General features: G+C 39.3%; 1 protein-coding gene across 2 annotated transcripts; it reads right to left on the bottom strand.

Moving 5' to 3' along the window:
• Positions 1-404: 404 nt before the first annotated feature.
• Positions 405-15312, bottom strand: zgc:136971 (S9 family peptidase). Of its 2 annotated transcripts, XM_038294075.1 has the most exons (22): positions 15229-15312; positions 14920-15046; positions 12643-12778; positions 12266-12341; positions 12103-12178; positions 11908-12014; positions 11698-11832; positions 11524-11615; positions 9911-9948; positions 9701-9822; positions 9566-9626; positions 9392-9486; positions 8930-9275; positions 7149-7252; positions 6911-7046; positions 5195-5278; positions 5039-5119; positions 4619-4707; positions 4288-4481; positions 1183-1285; positions 759-865; positions 405-685 (listed from the first exon to the last, which is right to left on the bottom strand). In XM_038294075.1, exons 2-22 carry the CDS (start codon positions 15035-15037, stop codon positions 586-588), a joined length of 2400 nt encoding a protein of 799 aa, XP_038150003.1. In that variant the 5' UTR covers positions 15038-15046; positions 15229-15312; the 3' UTR covers positions 405-585. The 2 variants fall into 2 exon arrangements, with proteins under 2 accessions (XP_038150003.1, XP_038150004.1); XM_038294076.1 differs by having other exon boundaries at positions 9224-9275; positions 14920-15306.
• Between the last annotated feature and the right edge of the window lie 86 nt (positions 15313-15398).

Here is a 15398-nt window from a genome sequence, read left to right as displayed (position 1 = left end):
TATGTAACATACTAGACTCCGATATGAGCCCATTATCAGAGCTGGTCTGTATACCAGTCTGGATTTTGTTCAGCCTTGTACAGCAAGAGGGAACATCGAAACTATGCAGGCTATCAGCCCTCAGGGGTTTCTTTAAGTAAATTGCTCTGGAGCATAAATTACCAAAGTTGGGGTCAAGTCTTCTACTACATAAATTAAACTTTAAAAATATGATGATGAGGCATTATTATGTGTTAAATGTAATTAATCAAAATAAACTACACTAAATAAATTGCTCTTTAAGCTGTTTTCATTACTATTAATTTTGTTCTGAAGCATAAACATAATTCATGCTGATGGCAGCTACTGGTATAAAATAACCCCTGCCTGAACTTAGTGCTGAGAGATAACCATTGAATAAGGAATTCAACCTTAAAGTTTATTAGCTCTGCATAGACACAGGTGTTTATTGCATGCTTTTACACATTTTACAAAATTGGGTTTCATAGTTTTAGTAAAAAGACAGGTTTCAGTTTCATTCAATATCCTGTGTCAAAATCTCAGCAGAATCAAAACAGCTGAGTCACAGTGTCTACAAAGATTTGCTCAGACGTGCTGTTTCAGCCATAGCACCATATTTAGGAAGCAGTCGACCTGAGTGTCCACCATGGACAAAGAGTGTCCTTCGTCTGGGAACCACAATAACCTGGAGAGAGGAATGAAACAGCTGAAATATGGATTTGGGCCGTCCAGATGATCGCTATGTTGATCTCGTGTACCTGACGGGCGACCCTCTGCTCTTCAGAACTTTGTAAAGCTCTAGACCCTGATGAGGAGAAACTCTTCGGTCCTTCCCACCCAACATCAGGAGCACTGGGGCTTTGATCTGCAAAAACATCAACACTTCATTCAATAAAAGTCACATTTATTATTTAAGATGGCAATAATTATAATTGAAAATGCTATCGGTTGATAAAAGTTATGTTTTCTTGAGGCTTGAAACTATTGATAAATGAACATTTTCATATAAGATTTAGCACCCCCTACAGGGCACTTTAGGAGGTCAATAAAGTATTTACTTTCAATTTTAATAATAATTTTATTTGGGTCCTATAAATTATTAAAAACACACATAATGATTTTTAACTGTTTAGTTATTCACCTGTATGCCATAACAAATAAGTGTTTTTATGTGGGTATTACCATTGCTGCATACGTGATGGGGGACTTCTGTAACATCACAGCCAGGTTCTCAGCAGTCGGGATGCTGTCGTATGAGAACTGAAAGCCTGCACTTGTGTATCGCCTGTAAGCAGGAAGGAGAAAACCAAATCATGTCAAGTAGATGTTTATGGCGCCTTTTAAAAGTATTCCTACTCCTTTAACTTTTCACCTTTTTCTCTCAAACACCAAATGACTTTATGTCATAGTCCCATGCAAAGCATTGTATGATTGTATGATCCTACAGAGCAATGGAAAAGTATCTCCACAGCCAGATGCAACCACCACCGTGTTGCCCTCTGCTTAGTTTGTGCAGTCCAATTTTCTCCTTGTGTTGCATTTTGGGGAGTGTTGGCCTTGTGGTTAGAGCAGTGCGGTTGTCCTCTGGAAAGGTTGCAAGTATCCCGTTCAATCCCCACAGCCGGCACTTGCTAGCCTGGGTGCCAGTCCGAACTTAGTCCCGCCCACAAGGTTTGAGTTCGGGGAAGTTCGGTCTGGCTCTGCTCCATAGTAGCGCGAGTATTAAAGCCCACTGTCAGGCGATCCAATCAAATTGTCAGGGCGGGCTTTATACGATGATGGACAGATGATCAAGAGTAACGTTATCAACCACGTGACCAAAGCGCGCTTGGGTGACAACAATAATGGCTGCCGCTGGAGATTTTGGGTGAGTAGATTCTGCTATTAGTAGGGATGGGAATCGAAAACCGGTTCCTGTTAAGAACCGGTTCCGTATTTTTCGATTCCATGGCATCGTTTGGCAGCTCGCTGAACGATTCTTTTTTCGATTCCCGCAGCAACAGAGCCTAGCGCGCCGGCTCTGGGGAGCACGACTTACGTCACGTTTTTTACGTACGTTACGCAGCTTACGCAACTTACGCAAGTTACGCAAGTTGGAAGAACTATTCGAGGAGGAAGACAACGAGCTGCGGTCACTTTGTGAATCAAAGCCCCGTCTTTCCTTAGCCCAGAGGGTAGATCAGGAAATCCAGCTCTATAAAAGCTTGCCCTCCATCCCCTGCAGGGATAGCGCCACACTGTGGTGGTGGAACAAGCAAGATGTGCTGCCCTTGCTATCTGGACTGGCTGAAAACTACCTCTGTGTGCAGGCTTCCTCCACCCCATCTGAGAGGGTGTTCTCCACGGCTGGAGACACCTTAAGCCCTGAAAGATCCCGTATCCTTCCAGAAAAAGCAGATATGCTCATCTTTCTGCAAAAGAACTGTTAATTTTCCCTACTACTGTTTTATAATTAGTACTTTTTGTTATTTAAAATAGGTTATAATCCCATCATTTGTTATTAGACATTGTTTGTTATTAAGTTTGTTCTTGTATTCATTTTTCATTTAAACACAGATGTTACTCCAGTTTCACATTTCCTGTGGACATCTTGATCTTGTTGATTTTGTAAGATTGTGCAATAGTTAAGTAAACAAAGTTGATTCTGATAATCAAACTGTTTGTTCTCCTTTTTCCCCCAAATTGGAATCGAAAAAAGAATCGATAAAGAATCGAATCGTTTCATAGAATCGAAAAGGGAATCGGAATCGTGAAAATCTTTTCAATTCCCAACCCTAGCTATTAGGTCTGTTCTAGAAGATATCGACAGCAAATTAATTTTAAAAGAGGAACAGAGAAATGCGATCAAGTCTCATCTTCTTATTTTAGGCGTGAAACTGCACGCTTTGATTTTTGTGGACAACAACTATGCCTCGCTTAAGATACGTCACGCACTCCGTTGCTCTTATTGGTTGTAGGTCTATCCAATTGAGTACAGAGGCATTTTTTTCCTGGTTCGTTCAAAACACGCCCCATAATCACAGCTCTATGGAGCAGTATCAGACTCATATTCTGACTAGAACTGAGTCGGACTATGTCAGGCTAGGCACTTGCAGTCCCAGAGTAACTCCCTTAACCCCCGATCGCTCCCCAGGTGCCGCACAGTTGCAGCTCACTTCTCCCAAAGGGGATGGGTTAAGATGCAGAAGTGAATTTCTCCATTGTGAGATCAATGATGTTCAATTATCGTTATTATTTTACATGAAGGCTAAATTGGTGGGTCTAACATTCCTCAGTTGTGTCCTTTGCATGCTGATTGACCAGCTGTACATGGCAGTTCATTGAACCAGAGCTTCTGCAATCTCTTATGGGATTCATAAAGGATAAATATCCTGTGAACAGATTCTGCCACCTGGGCTGAGGATCCCCTAAGTTCCTGCAGAGCTACAATCAGAGATGGCAAAAGTACTCACTTTCCGTACTTGAGTAAAAGTACAGATACTTGTGTTAAAAAATACTCTGGTAAAAGTGGAAGTACTGATTAAATTTCTTTACTCAAGTAAAAGTAACAAAGTACAGGCTTGTAAATTTACTTAAAGTATAAAAGTAAAAGTAGAAACCACTTTTTTCATGCCGTTGCCTACATTTTAAATGGATGTCTGCCAATAGGACTAGATCTCCGTTGTGTTCATTTTCAATCATCTCGTCGTCCATGCTACTATGCTAACGCCACCGCCACCAAGCTGCAATGATTTGCCGCCAATGAATACCGCCGAATCTGTCGATTCATCTTGTAGTGGTGCGTCAAATGCAACGTAGATTCCCATCCAATTAGATTGAATTTGGTATTGATGACGTGAAAAATAATAACGGTAACTCCATTGAAATGATTCAAAACTAAAGTAACGAGACAATTTTTTAAAATGTAAGGAGTAGAAAGTACAGATATTTGTGTAAAAATGTAAGGAGTAGAAGTAAAAAGTCGCCATAAAAATAAGTAGTAAAGTAAAGTAAAAATATCAGAAAAATCTACTTGAGTACAGTAACAAAGTATTTGTACTTCGTTACTTCCCATCTCTGGCTACAATGGGTCACTCAGCTGTTTTAATGATTCATGTCAATTTAAAACACGTCTTGAGATACAGTTTTAAAATTTTATCCTGTCTTCAACTTCTTTACAACTTTGAAATTGTTCTTAAATATGTTTTTTTATTCACTTATGTTCCCCACAGCTGTCTAGGCTAAGGTGTGAGTAATTTTCTCAATCCCCTGTAAATATTATGTTCAGTGTTTGTCAGAGTTCCTCACCAGTCCACTATGTCACTGGTTCCCAGCAGCGTAGCAGCATTAATGACTGGATTCCTGGCTGCACATGCTCTGTAGAAGTCTGGGTACTGACCAATCAAATGACAGGACAGGAAGCCACCATGGGAACCACCAATCACAGCCAAGCGTTTGGGATCGAGGGTTTTGTCGCTCTGCAGTGCAGCTGTAACGGCCCTCTGAGTAAAAAAAGCCACATCAACTTTATGCTGATAGACTGAAGGGTCTTCCTGACAAAGCCACTATTTATGTACTTAAGGGTCAGGTCATAGTTTTCCATTGGTGGACTTAAAGAGCTAGAAAGGAAATTTGATACCTGCACATCTTTTACATCCTGGCTCCCAATCTGACCAATCAGGGACAAGATGCTGTCCTGGCCGAAGCCTGTGGATCCCCGATAGTTCACTGGATGGAGACAATACAAGGTAGAGCGACATCAGCTGGATAAAAACAGAAACATGGAGGGAGCCAAACCATAAACATGAAAACGCTTTGTTTGAATGTTCAAAGTTTATCATAACTATTAAAATCTGGCAATGATTGTGATATCTGGTATGCCGTGCTCATCAGAAACAAGCACCTTAGCTTAGGCTGATGAAAGATGTGCAAAAACTACAAGTTAACTTTTAAAGAGCAGAGTAAAACAGTTCATTGTAATAAACTCCCGCAAACATATTTGTAAACATTCTAAAATACTTGGGCTCAGGGAATTTCTGCAGAAAAGAAAACGTCTCACCCATTAGCACAGCAAAGCCCAGTTCAACCAGTCCAGCTGAAGTGCTGTTCCACTCTGCAGGGAACTGGGAGTGAGGACCACCTAAACGACAAAACCATTAGTAATTGCTTGGGCATCTATATGTGCTACAAAAACATCCAAACCCGAGGTGCAGACCATGAATAGAGACGACCAGAGGCGTTTTGCTTTCACAGGCGGGACGAGATGGTTTCACCAAGACGGCCCCAAAATCTAAACCAGCTGTTCCGAAAGAGAAGAATGGAAATTCTGTTGATTCCGAACCTTTACAGAAATACACAAATGGCAAAACATTCAAAGCATTTTCACTGTTATTATCAAGTATTGTTTCCAGAGTTCGAATGCAGATATTTACATATAGTGCATAAAAAGCGCTTCCTGCCACAAACGGCACCATGATGCCACCTCCTCCATGTTTCAGAGCAGAAACACAATATCTGGATGATAAGTGCTTCTAAATCCTGCAACTTTCTTCATTTCCAAATCTAACATTTTGGCCAAACTGATTTTAGTTTAATCAGAGCAGAGGACAATCCCTGATTGCATTTTAAAACTGAAATGTTTTTTGTTTTTTTTTACACTGCTTTCAGAGTAATTGTTTCTTCCCCTGCATGTGGCCTTTCAGCACATGTTGGAACTCATTTCACTTTGGATAATCAGACCCTCTGCACTCTTATCAGCTTTAGCAAACATTCTTCACATGGCCTTTTTCTTTTTTTGGCTTTGAGAGTTCAATTCACATGTTTGACAAAAAAGCGGTTCATCCCTGGGTCAAATCCTGTCTCCTTCCTGAACAGCAAAAGGACATTATCACTGTGTTTATAGTTGTGTAATGGTGTTCAAATTCAATTATTTAATATGACATTGAAAAAAAACAGCAAGTTTACCCAAAGTGCTGTTCAAAAATAAGATAGACAGGATAAAACTGGGACATGAAGCATTAAAAAAAACTATTATTAAATAGAATAGAGGCAATAAAAAGCATATATCTACTTTTACCTGGCCAAACAAGAAGTGAAAAATAGGTATATTTATATATATTATCTAAAGTCTATTCGGATGATATGTGCTAATGTCTGTCTGTGCCATAACATTCATTTAATTTCCCTTTATGATTTATAGATGATTTTTAATTGAATTAAATTGAAGTTCTGTTTCCTGCTGTACATATAAATGATGTTCAATTGTTTTTTACTATGACACATTAGTGTCCACTGGGGCTGGGTATTTTCGCCAAAGTCCTGAATCGATTCAATTTTGATTAATACAGTTCTAAATCGATTAAATCTGTTTTTACGATAATGAAAGCTGTTCAGCTGTGTTTCAAAATGCTCTGTATTTACATTTTTCCTGTCACATTAAACACAAAGTGCAAACTTGTCAATCAGACAGTTTAAACTTGAGATGTGAACAAAACTGTCTCATAAGTACAATCTTGTTTGTGAAAAGTGAAAAAGTTAAGCCTCACTCGAGCAAGCGGACACGACACAGTGGGGACACAGTAGACATGTATGAGCTGCTTTATCTTCACTGCACAAACTATATTAGCAGCGTTGTCTGTAACAACTACAGGGTGTTTGCTGGTCAGCCCCCATGTCTTCAGTCAGCTTATTGGCTATAATTGCAGATGCCTGTCTTGAAGTAATCTTGAGTGCATCTTTCCTGCTCATTTGAATGTGAACGTCACACGCGTCACTATAAAACTAAATCGATCTCATTCCCTAGAAATTGATTTTGCAAAAATGTAAAGGAGTCGACTCAAAATCGATTAAATCGATTTTTCTACCCAGCCCTAGTGTCCACCTGATTAAAGCACACATTGATCTAATCATGTGGCAGGAGCTGAATGCTCACGGTAAGTTATGTTGTCCTCCTCTGATGAAGGTGTAACATTCAGGACTGTCCAAAGGTAATCGAAGGTAATGAAAGGTGCTTGCAGGGTTCTCCAGGTCACAGTCTCACAGTCTGCTGATGGAAGGAATCCCACCCTCTGCACACCCAAACACAACACAGAAAAGACCCCAAAATCTCATCCATCTTTTTACAGTTAAACAGTAGCTGACCAGGATCAGGGTGTCTGATTCTGTCTTACCAGTGTGGGAGGAGAGCTGGGGCTGGAGCAGCAGACTACCATCAGATCTCTTTGGACGGTTAGCAGCTTCCAGCTGCCGTAAACCTTAGAGAGATCGGAGAGTTCTGAGAGGCAAGAGAAACAGAGCAGAGGGAAAGAGACAGCGGACATTTTTAAACCAAGCAGTAGGATTCAGAAACTGAAACATTTGAGTATGAAACAACAGCTCAACTACTTTAATTTCCAACTGTATAACTGTGACAACTGAGTGACAGCACTTTATGCTAGTATGGTGTGTTCATGGCTAAAATGAAATGATAACTACAATCTCTGATCTTTACAGAGTTAGAATTTGGGAGGCAGAATGACCACTGAAGATGATCACAAAACTGAGTAACTAAAAAAAACTGAAAAAACATGAAGGAACTAGTGAGAGGAACTGGACTGACTCCAGGATTAAAGTTTTTTTGTTTATTTAGGCCAATACAACCTCTCTGTGTCCTGACACGTGCTTTAAACAGGCAGTCTCTTAAAATGAAATTAAAGGCTAATACACACTTGGGCTTCCTCCCCCATAACTCTGTGCAGCGCATTTTAGCACAACCACAGGTTAACCCGAAAGTTGTCGAAATTAGACTAAACTCATGCGGATACGTTGAAATCGTTGAAACAGCCATGGAAATTTAATTTCAAATACATTTACTTCCTTATTTGCAGATATACAAGAGAAAAGTGCAGTGAAAATGTGAATCCTGCACCCTTCAGACTCGGCCATCAACTCAGCAACTGTTTATGGCCAAAACCTTGGTGTCATGATGGATTCAGACCTGAACCTTTAGAGGCTCATAAAGGCAGTTACTAGGTCAGCCTTTTATCACCTGAAGAACATTTCCAGGATCTACAAATACTAATTTATGCATTTATCTTTACTAGAATTGATTACTGCAAGTGTCTTAATAGGTTTGCCTAAAATGCCCATCAGACAGCTGCAGCTGATTCAAAACGCTGCTGCCCGTGTTCTCACTAGAACTAAGAAAGTAGAGCAGATCAGCCTGGTTCTGAAGTCCTTCCATGGGCTCCCTGTAGATCAGAGACTTTAAAATCCTTCATTTAGTCTATAAATCACTGAATGGATCAGAAGCTCAATACAGAACAGATTTGTTGTCAGTGTATCACCATCCCAGACCACTCAGGTCTGCTAGTTCCAGCCTACTCTGTCCACCCAGAATTAGAACCAAACATGGAGGAGCAACATTTAGTTCCTATGCTCCACTTATCTGAAACAAACACCCAGAGATTGTAAAAGTGCTAAAAGCCTGTGTTCTTTTAAGTCAAAGTTAAAAAGAAACTAGTTTAGCACTGTCTTTTACTGTCGAAGTTAAACTGCTAACTGAGGTATTATTAGTTAATGGTTCTGGTCCAATTGTTTTGTTAGTTTTACTACCTGCTTTTATCATGTTTTTATCCTTACTTGCTTTTATTTTCTTCTATTTTATTGTTTAATTCACATAAAGCACCTAGAATTGTCCTCATACTGAATTGTGCTATGCAAATAAACTTGCCTTGCCTTACTTCAAATATATGTGCAACTTTGTATGACTTTATCATGTAATATCTTAAAAATATACTAAGGTTTGTAGCTGCAAAGTGAAAAAACATGGAAAGATTTAAGGGGTTTGAATACTTTTTATTGTATGTTTGTAATACGCATAGATCAACAAGAGATCACAGCATAGGGCTTTTATTAAGATCAAAATGATTTTTTTGTTGTTAGTTTTTTGGGGGGCTTTGTCTTGCCATACCTTCCAGCTCTCTCTGGTGTTCGTGACGAAGATGAGATGATGAGGCAAGAGGAGGGTTCGGAAAGTAAGACTCAGCAGGAAGAGGGGGAGCTGAATTTAGGACAAAGTGAGAAGGAGGAGGTGGAAGGTCAGGAGACAGCGGAGTCGGTGGAGGAGGAGGTGAATAAAAAGACCAATAAGGGGATGAAGGGGAAGGAAGGAAAGGAGTGGGAGGCAAGGAAGGAGGAGGGGGGAAAATAAAAGAAGGAGAGTAGGTGGGGAGTGGAGGAGGGGGAGGAGGGGACGGACTCTTACTATCGGAGAGGGAAGTGACTTTCTTTGTTCTTCTGTCCACCATGAAGACATCCTAACAGAGGAGAGATGAGCAAAGTGACAGATGGCCCAAACTCAAACAAAGCTAGATTTAATTGCAGAGAAATATGAGTAGCAACGTTTTAGCCGTAGATGAGCTCTGATAGTTACCTTCCAGTTTCTAACGGCGCTGCTAAACACAACCTTCTGACCATCAGCAGACCAGCAGTGCGAAGGCAGAGCTTCATACACTCCTGCAAACTCACCTGAAACCATCAAACCATTTATCCCATTAAATGTGGCACAGTAAGTGAGTCACTGTGTCATAAATGACCTTTAACCTACCATCCTGGGGCCTGCTGACAACGTCCAGCATGGTCGAGGTCTTCCAGCTCTTCAGGTCCAACTGTGCAGGGTTAACATTTAAATGTTAACAGATGGAAAATATGCAGAGAGGGCTAAACAAAATACACAGCATACCTGCTGCACACTGTGGCACTGGTTGTGAGGCCCAAACACTTTGCCCTGAAGGTAGATCAACGTGGAGCCATCTGGACTCAGCCTGGGACAGGACACTGAGACATTGTCCTCTGATATGCATTCTGGGACAGTAGAGAGGAAGGTGTACAGCAGGGATGACAAGAGCCTGATCCCATTAGATTAATGGAGACACAGAGGTAGAGGTCTCACCACAGCGCCCGTCCAGGCTGAGTCTGAAGAGAGCCGACCTGAAACATGAGCGAGAAAGAAAAAGGAAGCAATGGTGAGACGATTTTATATCTGAGGGGCTATTAGAGGCTGCAGCCATAATATAAACCTTTTATCCAAAATATTGGACCAAAAACAGTCAGACTTAAACATTTTCATACACGAAAAGAGCATATTCTGATTAATGTTTATAAATCAGAAAATACCTTTTGATTGATTTCAAAAGTACAGTTTTCCTACATTTAACTTCGCTGCCATTTTAATCACCTAATCTAACAATAATATAGATCAGAGAGGGTTGCAATCAAAAAACTCATCATGTCTCTTTTTTTTCTCAATACCATAACTGCTGTTCTTAGGAGGAAAAATTGAAGAAAAAAAAAGAAAAAAAGAGGATGTTTAAGCAGGCATCAGCTGCAGGCCTCAAAGAGGCTGAATACAATGAGAGCCATGAAATCTGACTTGGGTAAAACAAAGATAATCCATTGCAATGACTGGATCTATTAAAGCATAACACCTGAATTATTACAGCCTCCACCATTGTTTAAACATCCCGATTATAAGCCTGGTTCTATATACTGAGCATTTCTACCTGAATGTGCAGTGCTTTTTTCCCAAGCTTCTAAAATAACAAAAAATAATAAGACAAAACAAGCATTATGCATATAAGAGTAACAAGGTTCAAATCTGTACAGGATCCTTTGAAATCGGCAAAAGATTTGGTTGATGTGTCTGCGAACCAGAGCAGTTCTAGAGCAACATTTTAAGTTGTCTATTTGAGTAGGAAAAGAACTTTAAAAAAAATCATCAGGGTTTTACAAATCAAACGATGTTCACCGATATGGGTCGCTTGGCTTCAAAAAGCTGCATGTTATGGGACAGATGGAGGAAACTCTCCAGATTTTTTTTTGTATTAAATGAGAAAAGTGGAATAAAACTGTGTGAAATCTAAGCACAGCTGTCCATAACCTGAAGGCTAGGTCAATCACATAAAGACCCAGAAAAAAATAGGTCACCAACAAGACCTTAAGATTTCAGAGAAATATGGCTGAGTCAGCAGACTTCTGTGGGTTCTCATCTAATGATTACGACTAATATCAAAGAAAGTTTTTTTAAAAATTTTATTCCTTTGTTCCCAGCCGTCCTCCAGCCTTCACTTCAACAATTGAAATCCAAACAAGTAATTTTTTCTTAAAATTAGTTCATTTTTCTTGATTTGAGGAGGTAAGCGAGACACTTCGCCAATGGAACAAAACAATTTACATTTAAAATAAGAAAAAAACAATTGCAGTTTGTTATTTCAAGTGCATATTATCTAATCATCTTATTTTAACAGTAAAAATACTAATTCCATTGGCAAATCAACTAATTTACCTGCTCAAATTAATGGTAAATACACTTAATTTAACACATTTTACTTATTTCTACATCGTTTTTGCAGCCTGCAGTTTGACCATCCAATCATGTTTAAACATTAAATATTTAAAAAGAAGTACTGACAGGCTTGGTTATTAAGAAGTAACAAGTTTATTTTACATTTCTGCTTCCATTTGTCACCCTGCTTTATGCTAAGTGAGCAAAGAAGAGTGTGAAACCTGCGGTTGGAGCAGAACTTCAGTCCAAGTCTGAAAGGTTCGTGGTACCATCCCACAAAGAAGACAGAGTGAGCGCCGGGAGCCCACAGAGCCTGGAGAGACAATAGCCAACATTAGCCAGAAACCATCAAGTTTAAAGGATGAAAAGGATCACTGATGAAGGTCTGGGGTTACCTGTCCAGGTGAGACGTCTGGTGGGACGCCCTGCAGAACTCCGACTGCACCACGAAGCAAATCCACCACACAGAGCACTGGGACGCTCTTACTGGTTAGAGCCTCGCCCCAGTCCTCACAGTACACACTCCTGTCCTGTTTGGGTACAAAAAAGGTCTCCATACAATAAGCCGGTAATCAAATTATTTCTCTATATTAATATTTCTTCACCTTTCTGCTGGTGGATTCTCCAGGTTCTCCTGATGAGCTCCTGCTGCCCTCAGCTACGTACAGCAGCTTGGTCTCACATTCCGACCAGGACAGGCTTCCGAACTGAGCTGGAAACACAAACAAAAAACATGAGAGAGACATGAAGAGCATGTTCATGTACCAGCCTCCCTGATGATACTCAGTCGGATCTCTTACCATCATCATACACTCTGCCATGGTTGTTCAGGGCGGACAGGTTGAGGCATTTCCTGAGGCCATGATGGTCCCAGATCTGAACACAGACAACCACAAACAGCAGACCGGTAGGAATGCTAAAGCTTTGAACTCATCGGGAACTAATGAGGTCCATAATTCTCACCTCTAGGAGCTGCTGGCTGCCCGTCTCCCTGACAACAGCCCTCAGGCCTTGATTAGGCGAAATGTCACTCAACAACCTGAAGAACAAGAACAGAAGATAAAACCTTAATGCGATTCATATAATTTGCTCATATTTGAGATTTTCATTAAAACAAGGAGAGCATGTTAGTCAATATCACTTTTACCAAAAATACTTGCTTAATCAGATCTATCAAAATACATTACTTTTATGGAAAAGGCTAGATCTGCTCAGCCTGACAAAAAAGTCTCAAACAAGCTAATCAAGCGATCAGGCTCATGATAAAGTTTTAAGTTTAAATCTTTCTATCAGATGTACATCTAATGGTACTTAAAAGGGTTAAATTCTGGGTGACTCACTCTCCAGACACTGGTGCACATGGTCCAGGTGGGAGGATGGTCCTGATGCTCCGGTGGTTGTTGCTGTCGGCAATCAGAGTCCACTGCTGCGAGAAGCGAAATCTGGAGCATCGGACCAGGTCACTCTGAATCCACTCTGCATGTGGGTACAGTCAAAGGGAGGGATTCACTTTAAAGGTTATCATTTTATTTTGCACAAATGCATGATTCCAGTCCTCTATAATATTTATCTGAGGTAATTTGGTAAACAGGATATTTTAGTCAGATCTACAAAGATCTTCAGCTACCAAAAGACACAAAATTAAGGGAGTGTTTCTGTGCAGCTCAGCTCAGACATGTCATATGGTGCACACCAGACTAGACTACTATACTACCAGACTACTAAGGGGAAAGATCTGAAGAAAAAATTTGGAGGATACCCAATTCGAAGTGTTATAGGGGATGAAGATGGAGATGAGAAGATCAAGAAATATATGGATCCAATTACAGTGTTTACAATGGAATTGTAGTTCAAAACATTAACACAGGATATGGAAAGAAATAAAATGCTCAGGTGGTAGCATATGATAGTGATTTCAAACCAGCAATGTATGATAAACCGTTCAAACAATGAATAAACAAGGGGTTCACAGGATGGTATATCCTTCAGAAAGACAGGGAGCTGGAGAGATTTCTAAAATTGAAGGAGAAATATAATTTAGATGAACAGGATTTTTACAGAAATTGAGATACTATTATAAGACAGAAATCAGGTGGGATCCCTCTGTGGAAGTGAATAAGTTGATTGAAATTGTGATAAATTCATTCAGTGGAACAAAAATTTAAGTAATCTCTACTTTACATCAAAAATCGATGATGAATAAACATTAAACTAAGTATATAAAAGAAAAGTGGAAATCAGAGCTTAACATGAGTATTTCAGATGCAGATTGGCTGGATATGTGGAAAACACATCAGACATTTACCAATTCACGGATATGAAGGAAGTTCAAATGGAAAAATATAATACAATTTTTCATCGCGCCTAAAGTCAAGAATAGATATATATACACAAACATGGGGTGCTGGTGTAATTGTGAATCAATGAGTGCCGATCGTTCTCAAGTATTTTGGAACTGTTCTAAAATTGTTCAATTTTGGAAAAATGTAAATGAAACCGAATAAGTTTCTGGGATATGATATTCCTAATAATATCTAATAAACTAACTACTAATAAACAGTCAAATTAATTCCCCACCTGCAGCACCCCTCCTTTGCTGAGTGTGTCTTGCTAATTGCTAATGATTTCACTTGTCAATTCCATTTACACAACAGCATGTGAAATTGTTTGTCAATCAGTTTTACTTCCTAAGCAGACAGTTTGATTTCACAGAAGTTTGATTTGATTGAAGTTGCATCGTGGCGTTTATATTTTGAGCAGTGTATTTCTCCTCTTACCCTAAATAAATCACTTGGACAACTACATATATTGCTATACTCAGATTATTTTTGCCATACATTTGAATTTGTAACAGGATGTGATGTATATTTTGTTTTCTTCTCATTAAAAAACAACAAAGCATACAGTATGCATACATCAGCTCTCTCTGATCATTCCTTTTTCTAAAAACAGATTTTATTTTATTTGTTGTCCAGGAGGCTACAGTGTCATCTTAAATGTTTGTAGATTGTCTTCATGTAAGTTAAGAGAAAAGTGCTATATGAAAATACCCAGGGCGGTTTTTGTTGGGTTTAAAATCCTGAAGATAAGGAAATGAAGCCAGGTTTAGAGGCAATAATGTGAGTTTGGTCATATTGTGACTGCAGCTGAAATCCTTACAGGACAAAATAGATCATGGGAAAGAAAGTAAGTACAAAACTTTTTTTTTTCTGGGATGTAAAACCATTATAACTCACCATTTGGAATTAACTGTTTATCTTTTGCAAACATTGAGAATCCAACATGCAATTTTTGTTTGTTTAAATAGACCACATTCATGTAAAAAAAATTGATTGGCACAACGTTATATTTATTATAATTGGAAAAATTATATAATTTAGAGAAAGGTATTTTTTTTTTTATTGTAAGCTTTTTATTATTACATCTTTCTTTTTATTTAGTCTAAAAAGCTTCCAAATAATATATATATAAGTTATTTTCATTGTTAGTGAGCAGTTATCTTGAAGAAACACATTTTATTATCATTAACTTTGTCTTTTAGTACCATGTAGTTTCAATTTGCTAATTTAAAGTAATGTTGACCAACAGCAGAAGGAGGCTAACAGCAGTTAGCTCACCTGCTGTCACCGTGTAGATCCGGGCTTCCGGCTGCTGCTCCTCGCGCACATGAGCTGCAACAGGAACAGGGAGGCCGCTGACCTTTCCGAACACCCCGGTGATTTGGTCGGAGTCCATCAGAGTATCCTGCAGCAAAAACGGCTACAAACAACCAGGATATGCTAACAAACCTGATGACACAATCGCTGCATTTAAGTGTTTCTTCTCAGGCGCAGCTGCCGACGGATCTCTTTTACACCAAAAGTTAATCACATCGCTCGATCGTTGGCCTTAACGTATCCTATACACGCGCTTAAACACCTGCATACCTGAACCGTTATTAAACCTGCTCCTCCATGTTGAATTGATCAGAAGACGATGGCACCTGAACTACAACCAAGTGTAGTTGTAAAGAGTGGCCGCAAGGGGACAGCAGAGACAAGCTCATATAAATATATGTATATATATATATATATATATATATTTTTTTTTTTTTTCA

Source organism: Cyprinodon tularosa, unplaced genomic scaffold (genome assembly GCF_016077235.1).
Source record: "Cyprinodon tularosa strain WSP-4 unplaced genomic scaffold, ASM1607723v1 ctg333, whole genome shotgun sequence".
Classification (NCBI taxonomy): domain Eukaryota; kingdom Metazoa; phylum Chordata; class Actinopteri; order Cyprinodontiformes; family Cyprinodontidae; genus Cyprinodon; species Cyprinodon tularosa.
The sequence above is the reverse complement of the archived record's forward strand: the minus strand, read 5'-3'. Positions and strand labels throughout refer to the sequence as shown.